At 36.6% G+C, this 12,303-nt stretch overlaps 1 protein-coding gene across 9 annotated transcripts in view; it reads right to left on the bottom strand.

Moving 5' to 3' along the window:
• TENM1 (teneurin transmembrane protein 1) overlaps positions 1–12,303 on the bottom strand; it is a 615,716-nt gene that overhangs the window by 221,595 nt on the left and 381,818 nt on the right. For all 9 annotated transcript variants that reach the window (XM_040572077.1, XM_040572078.1, XM_040572079.1 and 6 more), the window contains one exon: positions 3,444–3,704. In XM_040572077.1, coding sequence (XP_040428011.1) covers positions 3,444–3,704 — 261 coding nt within the window. The remainder of the gene's footprint in view (positions 1–3,443; positions 3,705–12,303) is intronic.

Here is a 12,303-nt window from a genome sequence, read left to right as displayed (position 1 = left end):
GTTACATTGTTTAAAGGTAAGGAATGGGGTATTGAGATATACTTGCAGTGATAAGAAAACTTAGCAGGTGACCTTGTAAAATGCAGACACCCAGACTCCTTAGAACAATTAGGTGAAAATCACCTTGTTAAGTCGAGTCAGATAAGTGAAGAAACATTACCACTTCAAACAGTAAAAAAAAGTCAAAAGAAATTTGAAATTTAACAGGCCGGCAACTGAAGGCCATGCATTGTCTGTGAAGCATCAGATAGATTGTGAACCTGGATTACCCACTCAGTAGGGAAACAGGGGAGGGTCCTGTCATCAAAAAGTATAAACTGTGTTTTGGAACCAGTAGGTGCGCTCCTGCTTGTGGGGCGCCCACCATTGCAATGGCGAATAAATTACTACTTCACTGAGATCCTCACCTGAGCCTAAGTTATTGGCTACGGAGTGTTTCCCACAGTAACATCTGCTAGAGCTTTGAATGAGTAAGAAAAACTCAAGGAATATCTTAACAGAATAAAATTTGAGAAAGTATATTTGTAGATCAATGTAAAGCAAAAAAAAATCCTGAGAACAGGTTTACCAGAGTCTACACATTTGGCTGCCCTAATGTCATCACAGAGAAGCTATTCTGCATGTGTACCAGACACGTGCTCACAGAGCAAAAAAATAACACGGCAAAAATCAACAGACCTTTTCAAAATATAGACAGTAGTAACAATTAGTTTTCTCAAACAATGCAACAACTGTATCTTCCTCATTAATTTTACTCCCGTTTCAAGTTAACTGTCTTCACACGCCATTTGGATAACTGTTCTAAAGCCAGAATTTCTGAACATCTATTTTTACAGCAATGGCATGGTATCACGGAAACCAGCATTTTGTGAGTTTCCAGCAACTGCTCTTATGTGCTCAATGATTTTCACACCACAGAAGTTGCTGGTTGGCATAAAGAAAGTCTACTTTCATGGCAGTAGCTGACAGGGATAAATGTAGCACTTGTGGCTCTCTGCTAAAGCACTTTGTACAAATGACTGCGTAAAAAGAGAAAGATTTGTCATTTATTACTTCATTTAAGTAGAGATTTAAGAACGTCTGTGCTCAAAGAATGCTTTGTTATTGAGTGCCAATCCAGATGGAAAATGCTGCTCTCTGGATCAGAATTCTTGACTGTGAACTTACCTGTGAAGGTCTACACAATATAAATGGATAGAGCTTGAAACACTGTCTTCAAATTTACCCACATTAACTTTTAAGACTATAAATATAATTACTCAACTCCATAAGAAGCACTGATGCCCACTCTGTTTTTATCCTGCCCCAAGACAACTAAGATTTCAAATAAGCTTGTGGTCACAGTTTCTCTCTCTTCCAGCTTAATTTTGCATTCACTTTTCTCTCCCAACTGCTTTGTTAAAAATTATATTCAAATACCTAACCCATAGAATCATTTTAATTAAAAACTTGTTATAAAGCTTACAAAGATCCAAACAGTAAAGCTACATGCAGAAACACTACTCTGTTCTATTCTAGGTCATGTAAGAAATGAGTTTAAATTGATTAAATTCATTCTGTAAGAAAAGCATTTAGAAGAAACCACTCCATTCTTTGTTGATGAAACCTAATGCTTATGTCTCCATCTTAACAACCCTTAACCCACGGATCCTGCAATGCAGGATGAGGAAGGTAACAAAAGCATTTCCGTTGCTACCTACAATAATTTTCATCTACAGCAAGATTGACATACTTAGTGCAACTTGTATGGCTAGCAAAACATCATGAATACCCAGCTGCACCACTGTATTCAATACTGAAATACATAACTTGGTTGTGTGCTTAATCCTGATTCAGTATGTCAAATTCCCAGCCACCTGAAACATAAATGACCATGTGCATTTCTTAGTCTGAAGAGTAAAAGCATGCACATTCCTTTCTGAGATAACATTCCCTTTAACCATTTCCATAGTCCAACTGATTCTAGACAAGCCAGATTCAATTCCTTCAACCGTCATCTAAAAATTAAATGCCTTAGGAAAACACAAAAATAAAAGTAAAACAAACAACCCCCCCACACAACAACACTTTACAGAGGATGACTCCTACACAAAATTTTACAGAAGCAAATGGGGGGTGCCATCTGAAGATTAACTGGTTCTTGCAACATGATGCAATGTGATAGCACAGAAAACTTAATCCTCAAATGAGTATTTCATTAAAAAGGAGTTGTGCCCTATAACCTTTTTTTTTTTTTTTTTTTTATAAACTCATGCTGATAATCTACTGTCTTTGAAACTCTATTGGACATTATCATTGGTATTGATATATAAATGAAATTATATTTCCAGGTTCATATTTAACAAATGAAAACCCCATATTGTAACTACAGAATGGACATTCATGAGTGAACTCTTTCATGTTATTACTACAAACTTACTAAAATATATCACTGTCAACACTGAAGTGTCATCTGCCACTTTCACTGTTTCTCTGATCTCTTAACCAGTAAAAAAAAAAAACACCAAACATACAAACCAAACCACACTTATTTAACTACATTTAACTATTAACATGGTTAACCACTTAGTTAACTACATTAACTACACAGAACCATAGAATATCCTGAGTTGGAAGAGACCCACAAGGATCCTTACATCCAGTTCCTTATCATCGAGTCCAACTCTGACATGTAGCTATTAAACAGAAATTGAGAGATGAGCTAAGCTTGTTGATATCAAGATGATAAAATTGTTTACATATTCTTACTATTACAGTTAAGGAAACATTGAGAGCAGATTTTCATTGATTATGATGCATTGAGATAAATAATTCGACTCTTTTCCCCTTGTTACTCAATTTAATAATATTTTGCCCTCCTAAAACATAAGACAAACAAACAAAAAAATCCCGAAAGAGAATGAATACTTGAAACAAACAAACAAAAACTAAAAAGTACTACTGACCCAGAAATCCCCCCTCCATATCCAGAGGAACATAGAACTGAGATTTGACAGAGATATGCTCAGCCTGCCCTGTTGATTAAGGCATCTTAGGGCTTAGCCTAACTCTTGAGACTTCAAGCTACAACCAGAAGCCAGCACATGCAGGATGGATTGCACACAAAATGTGTGATTTAAGCATACACACAAAGATTTATTTTAGAACCTAATGCATAGGCCACTAAAATAAAGTGATAATCTCCCTGTTGCATAAAAACAGAGAATATAGGAAAGTAATTGCTCTTCAGAATAATGCATTTTAAAAAAAATTTGGTCCCATTTTTTGTCTTATTTTCCATCTACACTATAAACACAATCCAAATACTAAACAGTCTTTTCAACTTTCATATAATATATAAACCTAAGGAGGAAGGAGGGAAAAAAAAAGAAAAGAAAGGAGAATAAGAAAGTTTCAATGAATTACTACTTCTAATCAGTACATTCAATGCATTTCTTTATTACCATTCTCCCCATCAGACTTCCTTTCGTGGTCAGTGTCAGTCAGGGACAATGCTGAGTTTGCCCGGCTTGACAAACAGGAGCTGTGCTCTGATTTCACCCCCCTCATCCACATTCTCAGGGCATGATCTGGCGATGCTCCACCTTCGGTTTCAGTATCCACATCTGAACCCACCTCTACTGGGTAGCTGTGCTCAGATACACCATGTAAATCTGTTTGGTAGCCAGAGCACAGAATATGGGGAGTCTCACAGAATTCCATGTCTGGAAAAAAAAAACAACAACAACACAGAAGTGTTTAGGAAAAAAAAAAAAGTGAAAAACAATGTACGTTTGGTGTTCTTTAGGAGAATCTGTTTTGAGAATTAATATTGTTAACACTATTAGAACCCTTTTTTGGTCAATGACTCACTCTACTATCTAATCTACTACAACATAATTCTTTAAGAGTGCAATTCTAAAGTATATAATACTGTACTGCAATTGTGTCTTTGTCAGATAGAAATATGTAACTCAAATGTGTACACACCCACACACGGATAGCAACATATCAATTTACAACTGAAGTGAGTTAATACCAAAACCTTAAAAATACAGATACTTTTGTTTTTTGTCAGAAAGGTAACAGTTTTAAAATTAATCTCACAAATCAGAAAGCTATCTAACAGGATTTTATCATAAGGAAAGCACAGAGAATTTACAAATATAGAATTTACAAAATAATGTCAGAAATATTTGGTTAATCACAGAAAACAAAGAAAGGCTACTTACCATTGACTTGCTCTTTGAGAGTGCTGTCCTTGCATATTCACACCAGTGGGTTTTGGTTCTCCAGTGCTGCTGAACTACAGGAACTTCCTAGAAGAGCAGTGACTACTAGGACTGTACAAGTGCCATCTCACGACACCAAGTGATCAGAGATTTGGGAGAGTTGTACAGTGCTCAATACTTCAGTTATTCTTATTAAACACCACAACTATAGGGCAATCCAAGGAAAAACAGAAGGTGGACAGGAACCATAATGTGAATATGCAGAGGAAACATTCTCGAAGAACTACAGGTGAGTAAGATACATTAGCAAATTATAACTTTCCTTTGAGGTGGCCTCTGCATATTCTCACTTGTGAGAATCCAATTACCAATGCAACTCCCAGGGAGTCAGACGAGGAGTTCTAATTAAATAAGGATTACAGAACTGCACTCCCTAATTGAACATCAGACCTGGGATGCCATCTTGAGAGACTAAATACAATATCAGACACACATACAGTATTCTTTCAATTTCTAGAGAAGAAACGTCAGAGACAAGGGTCATTGAGAGAGACTGAGGACAAATATTTGCTTCTACTGTCATCCTAACTAAAGCCTCAATTTGCCAAACTAATCCACTTACCAGCCAGTGAAAGGAACGGTTATTATTTTAAGCATGCTCTCAGAAATAACTAAAAGCCCTGGTATTTTCTTGAAGGCGTTGACCAAAACCTACAAACCAAATGCTAAGATATAACAGACTGAAGTGGCTCAGTTTTCAAGTCATCTACCTCTGTAAACCAAATCTCTTTGCCATATAAATGTTCCTGAAGTTCTCTGTTGTGGCAAGAGCCTACGTGGGCTGGCTTTGAGCTTGGGCAATTGCAATGTGTTTCCTAGAGAGCAGGGAAAGGGCGGACAGCAAATAGAAAGAAGTAGCCATGGCCTCACTTTCCTGTGCAAGAGCCCTGAAGGTCATCCCGGCTCCCTGGTGTTGCTACTGCAGGGGCCAGCCCATTGCAGCAGCACCGACCATCACCGCTCCTGCTCCTCTCACGCCCCAGGGCAGCCACGGCACCCTCCACAGTACCCTCATCTCTTCTCCAGGCTCACAGGAGGAGGACTTGATCTCAGATCTCCACTTGGGAAGCTGCAAAATCCTTCACTAGCTCTGTCTCCAAGTCTTTCAAACGCCTTGAGGCGGGCTCTGAGGTTTGATGGAGATGGTTAGGAGAGAGCAGCTGAGATGCCGGGAGGTGGCTGCATAGTTTCTGCACTAGAGGGAATAGCTGGCATTTGAGCAAGTATCTCTTGACCTACGTCTCCAATGCCATCCTTCTTCATGCTCTCTGGGACCTGTCAAAACTGTCCCCGGGCTGCCTGGCAGAAGGAAGGAAGAAGAGTGTTTCAAGGCAGAACTTGGGGATGCAAATGCAAACTGAGCAGTTGGGATGAGACTCTATGCTGGATGCTGGTTCTCGATCCTATCCAGATGCCTGCAAGAGAGATTTGAACCCCACTGAGACCCTCTCCTTCCCCTGTGGCTACGACAGTAAACACAAAACATTCAGTCTCCAGAAAAGCCTTGCTTTTCTGAGATTTTTGAAGCTCATTGGGAATTGGAGACATATACACAGAGGCCATCTCAGAGCAAGTTACTGGATATAACTAAATGCAGCATTGTTCATATAATTACTTATTTGTAACTCTCATTTTAATTATGTATTATATACACAATGAACTAGCTCCACTTGGTTTAATTAGACAGCATGGACCAATTTTTTGTATGACACGAACAGTGCAGATATTGATGCTGGACACAACCATCGCAGCTGAATTACACTCCTAGCTTTTGCTTTCCTTCTGAGAACATAAATGAATAAAGCCACCTTTATACCAAGGACAGTTCCAAATGGTATGTGGTCACTCTTATTTTTCTTGACCAAATCCAAAAAAGGACATGTATATAACCCAAATAAAAACTGACAAAGGTGCTAGGTGACTAACCCAGCGCCTAGCACCAATGCAATAAAGAGTGAATCCCATAAACAGGCTGGTGCTGTTCCACCCTGACAGGACTGAATTGTTTTTTTAAGAGGAGATTGTGGATGCCACTAGTTCACAAACATTTTCCATTAACAAAAAGTGAGTGAATGCTCCCTTGTAAAATAACTGATTTAAAGTTCTGCTTAAATGAGCTGAGCTACTATAAAAAAGTGACAAGAGCGTCACTCCACATGCTGCCCTCTAAATCGTGCTGGCCAGTGGCTGGCACCAGCTTGTCACACGTAGGGGTCACGTCCACATCGTCCACTCCAACAGAAAATTCTGATGGTTAGCACGCGCTTTAGCAAATAACATAAAAAGGAGGAATAAATCGATACTGCCATTTAAAGAAGTATATTATCAAAAAAAAAAAAAGGTAAGATTTATCTGCTGAAGTCATATAAAATTCAAAGAAAGTAAATTAGACTAATGCATTTGGACAAGTGTGTTTAAGAAGACTAGCAGGTCTGCAGTGCTTCTCACAAGAACTGAAGGGAAAGTATTCCCAAAGAATTATGGTTTATTGATGTACCTCAAGAAATATTTATATTGAAAAACACACTTATTTATAACCTCATGGATGGAATAAGAACCAAAAGAATTAATTACCAGACTTAATATTCACTTACATTTTGGTCAAGGCCCATACTGCAGAAATAACCTCCACTGGAACAATTCCCTAATACTTATTTAATTCTCTCAAAAAGCAGTCTTATTTTCATTTTCAAACTTAGATTTCTGTGAAGCACTACAGCAAAGCAGCTTTCTCAGGTTATGTCTCTCCTTGTCAACTAAATAACAATACGTGATCTCATGAAGCACCTTCTGAACCTCCGTCCCCTTCAAAGCTAATTTTTACTTAGTTTCAGCAGCAAAGAAACTTTCATGTAATTGCAAATACTCTGGAAACTTCATGAGCCATGTCAGCTGATTCCAGGCCCTCAGGGAGCAAGGATGCAGGCACTTCCCTCCGCGGACGTCCACCAGAGGCAGCCTGCCTGCCCCCAGCAGCCTGCAGCACACAGTCTTGCCATTCGCAATTGCATATGCCAGTGGGAAAATTCATCCCAGTGAATCTCACAAATGCTAATTAGATCACACATGTTTAAGAAACACAGAATTTACCCTTCAGTCTATACATTAATTCAAAATGTAGCAGTTAGCATTTTCAATATTTAGCTATTTTTTTGGCAAAGAAAAATAAAGTGACTTTTTTATGCTACAACTCATAGCCAACCACAGTCCAATCAATATACTGCCTTAATAGCCTATTCCTTGAGTATACAAGCCTTTGCAGTATTTTAACTCCCATGGGCTGCATTTTCTGAAAAGCACTTAGTGTGCCAGGAGTGTCTGGTTTAGCCTGCATATCTAACCTTGTTACCTAAAATACTACACATTTCCACAAGGAGATAAAGTTCAAGTGGATTTATGATAGATTTAGTCTTACCAAAAAGACAGTCACAAGAGAAATGAAGGAACATTAATACGAAATTCAAATTTTTGCATGAACTGTGGAAAGAGGAAAAAAAGGCTTCTGTTACGAATGTATATGGAAGATCACAGCAGAATATTCAACTCTTGAACTTTGTAGCCATTGTAGCTGAACTGTTAAACGCAGGTATTTTATCCCTTACTTTCATTAAGAGAAATTGATATAAAAAAATAAAAGAAATATAAAAGAAAACAAAGAAAATATAAAGAAATGTCAAATATTTTATGAACAGAAAATGGAAAGAAGGGGTACATTACAAAACCCATTAATGTACCCATTACTGGGTACATTACAAAAACTCATCAGCGTTTCAATTAACAGATCCCTTTTTTTCTACTTTTCTACTTTTACAGAACTTAGTTTTCCTGGGGAAAAAAAAATAATCTTCAGAGAGGAGCAGTTAAAGAGAAGTTTGACTGCATTGGACAACGGGGCCTTTGCTCTTCTTTAAGAAGTTCAAGTTGAAACAAGAATGATGTAGCTGAACAGGCAGCCAGCTCTAACACTGCTCCTACCAACCAAGAGCTACTGAAAACTTCTGCCTTCTCTCTCCAGATACACCCACCCACTATTTGGGATCTTACTACAGCATTAATTTAACTTCCAGTAGAGTTAACATCTTAATTGGATTTTCATGTGTGTACAAAGCACTTATCCCAGGGCGCCTTCAGGACAACCTCACTGTCCTTCATACCTGCCAGGTGCACATACCAACAACGTGGGGCTCCACTCTTCAGTTGAGGATTTCTGCAGACCTTAGTGGACTTGCAGGACTTGTGGAATTTCCACATTGCTTCCGTTTGCCAAGAATTTTATTAATTTCAAAAAACTAACTAAGGGAGTAGTTATTTTTTTTAATAAATAAATATTTAAAATGATAATTAAAAAAAAAACAACTGTTCAAAAAGAGATGAGCACAAAGAACCATCCTTTCAAATTTCCACGCTCCCTTATGGAAAAATATAATTTAGTATAAATAACAAAATGACAAATAATAATACCTATTTAAAATATTTAATTGATTTATCTGTTTAACTAGAGAAAGAACTTACAGAAAAATGGACAATTATTATAAACTGAAATATTTTGACCAGTTGCTATTGCATGCCTTGTATGAACCCTAATAAAGCCATTTGGATTTATATATTTTAAAAGTCTCCCTGAATATCATTGATTCAGAAATTTATTTTATCCTTAAGTCTTGGTATAGGGTTCTTCTTATTCTGAGAAATCTCCCCACCCAAATGCACACAAAATCAGTTCTCCACGTAGAAATGTACAAATTGCTCTATGTTTGCTAATGCAAAACTATAAAGGAAATTTTGTGCATTAACTTGGGGGGAGCCTGAGTAGCTCTGAGGGAGGGAGAAAATGTCAAAAATGTCAGTGTATTGGAAATTTATACTATATATACTAGTTATATAATACTCATCTGATGCCAGTCTGCTTTTTTTTTTTTTTTTTTTTTTTTTTAAACACTAGAGGTTATTTGAGAATACTGGGAATGTCACTCTAGGGAGCAGATCCCATGGGAATAATCTGAACCAATTTGGAAGCAATTCCACACAGGCAAATAATATACATTAACACAAATAGCATCACAGTCACAGAAGTTACCAAGCTAGTGTCTGAAGGAGTGATAATATGAATGCAGGGGAAAAAATACCCCAAACATGCAGTAATTGAGGTTGCTGTACGGCATGGGATTTTCCAGTACTACGCGGTGAATTTCACACTTTGAACTACCACCAACAGTTTAATCAGCGAGTGCATTTCATATACTTCAAAATGAGAAGGCAAGGCCAGCTACTCGTGGCAAAAGATACTCAGATAGGAGGAGGAAGGAGAGAGGGGAGGAGAAAGTAAATCAAATGGGGAAAGAAATTCACGTCCAGTTTTTGAAGCAATACATATGCACCCTCCTAAATGAGAAATTTTGAGGGCTATTGAGCACTCTGCTAAATTCAGTGTGTTCAACAGCCCTGAAAATTTCTCATTTCTCACTTCAGCACCATGGTTTACTGGCTGTACACTGGACTTGAGAAGTAAATGTGCAGACATTTTAAGTCTGTTTTATAAAGTCATTCATGTGACATAACCTGCTAGATAACTCAGTGAATGTTTTTTTCTGTGTGTGTTCACATTTGATTTAGTCGAAGTTTCATTTTATTATTATTCTTTCTTGTTTCCATGTTGAGAACACACTACTTCTTTCCTGGGACAATATTATTTAAGGACATTAAACTTCAGTAACCTTTCATATGAAAATCATTGAGGAAGAAGTAAAAAAATCAAATAATTTGCAAAAGCACTTTACACTGATTTTTAATTTTTTTTTAAACCACTTATCACTTGCTACACTATTATCACAGTCCAAAACATTCAGCTGCATTTATTTCAGAAAAAAATAATCACATAAATAACCTGCATATAGAAGATATCATTTGCGTTTTTATACGTATATCAAAGGTACAGTATTGCACATTTTATTTTACTGTATTTCAACTTTTCCTTACATTCCAAGATCAGGTTAGATGAGGCCCTGAGCAACCTGATCTAGTGGGTGGCGTCCTTGCCTATGGCAGTGGGGTTGGAACTAAATGATCTTTACGGTCGCTTCCAACCCGAGCCATTCTATGATTTTATGATTCCCTTATCTCCATGGTTTATTTTCTTATATAAATCTCCAGTTACTGCCAGAGATGGTAGAAAGTTAAAAATAAAAGTAATAACAAATAAGGAAGAATTAAAATGGGAATCAGAGTCTGCTATAACACTGAGAAATTTCATGAAATTTGCAGATTAGGCAACTAAGGGATTACAAAAGAAGTTTGCACTTTCACAAAACTCTTAGGCTTGTAAAATTTACGAGAAGGAAAGAAACTATTTCTCAGGTCTTTCCCCAGAGGAAGCAGAGGATGAGGTTCCAAGCCATGCCTCATAGCAAACACCCTTCAAAGTCTCTTCAAACTAATTCTTCAAACATAGAAATAGGGCAGAAGCAGACTGGCAGGAGTAGACTGCACCAATTTTAAAAATGTGCCTGGAGTTCTCAGAGTGGATTGTTTTTTTTTAATTACTATTAAAATCAACATGTATAAGGAAATGTAGTTCTCAAATTTTGCATAGTAATCATCCTAATTTTAGGAAGACATAGACAAACTTTCTTTCTTCCAAGAAGTGGAAAATCCTTTTTGTAGACCACTGGAAATCTACAACGTTGGAGATCGCGTTTTCAAGAGTAACTAGCAAAATGTCAGAGATAAGGCTTCTAGAGATACAATGTGGATGCAGTAGGTCTCAGTTTAATTTAGAAACATTATCATTATCAGACAGACCAGGAATTTAATCCTTCAAGTTCAAATACATCTTAAGTATTGCTGGCTAATGCCTTCCCTGTTCTTAAAGTGCAGCTTTATGATGTAAAATACTTCCCTTTACACAGACTCTGTTAAAGAGAAATTTCTATTGCAGGCACTCATAAATATATCTCCTTTAATGAATTTTGGAGTTATAAAACCATAGCAAATGCCAGGAGTTAGCATTTAACCTAAATTTCTGATAAAAGAAACGTACTTAGTCTCAAATAATGACCACTCTAACTCTACCCTATTAAAGGCAAGAGGGAAAAAATCTAATTATCACAGACAAGAAAGAACCTCAGTATCATTTGTGAGAATAAATGACGTTCTTATAATGCTAGAGTTGAAATAGATTTTGGAAAAGTTGCCTTACAATACATTCAATTACAATTTCATTTTCCATATGCAAAAATATATTACAAAAGAAAGAATTTTCAAGAAAAAAGATCTGTTGTTTCCAAAAGGTGCATTATAAGAGATGCATTTCTGTTTTCTTCCACGAATTTTAAATAGTCTCCTCGGTTCTAAAATCATTGGTCACTTACAAGTTCTGGCATTTGTGTATGTGTTTAAGGGAAGCAATTCATAACAGATCTTTTCTTCTTGTCATTAAATTTTCAAAATTAAAGCTGGTTATAGTCTTAGCCTGTAGTTTTATTTATTTATTTATTTTACTAAAAAAAAAGAAAAAAGACAAGACTTTTATGAAGTACAACAAAACTATGAATCAAGTAATCTAAAAAAAATAACTACTGTTTCTCTTCAAAAGTTTCGTATAAATTAATATTCTTCCTCAAGATTAACAACAGAAAGCGAAACAGTGGAGTACTGATAGCTTTAGTCCTGTCTACGTATAACTTAACAGGCATAGATAAGGCAGCGGTTCCAGCTTGGAAGCCTCCTTCTCATTTAAGAGAAGAAAGACTGACAACTTTTTTAACAGAGTATAAATTGTATACTACCAATTTTTAATGTGAAATTATCCTCAGATTGTTGCTACATATCTACAAACTTCTGGAAGTAATTTCTAAACACAATTACATTTAAAGCAGAATCACTTTCATTCAAACATCAATCTTAGAGATTTCATGACAGGTATTGCTTTCTAATAGAACTCAGGATGGAAATATGAAATTAATTTCTACCAACAGTTTTGATTCTGGTTTGTAAAACATTTTAAAAATACAAGCTTTGTTTCTAAAAGTACTGA

This window comes from Cygnus olor, chromosome 13 (genome assembly GCF_009769625.2).
Source record: "Cygnus olor isolate bCygOlo1 chromosome 13, bCygOlo1.pri.v2, whole genome shotgun sequence".
NCBI lineage: Eukaryota > Metazoa > Chordata > Aves > Anseriformes > Anatidae > Cygnus > Cygnus olor.
This window is presented reverse-complemented; position numbering and strand designations above follow the sequence as displayed.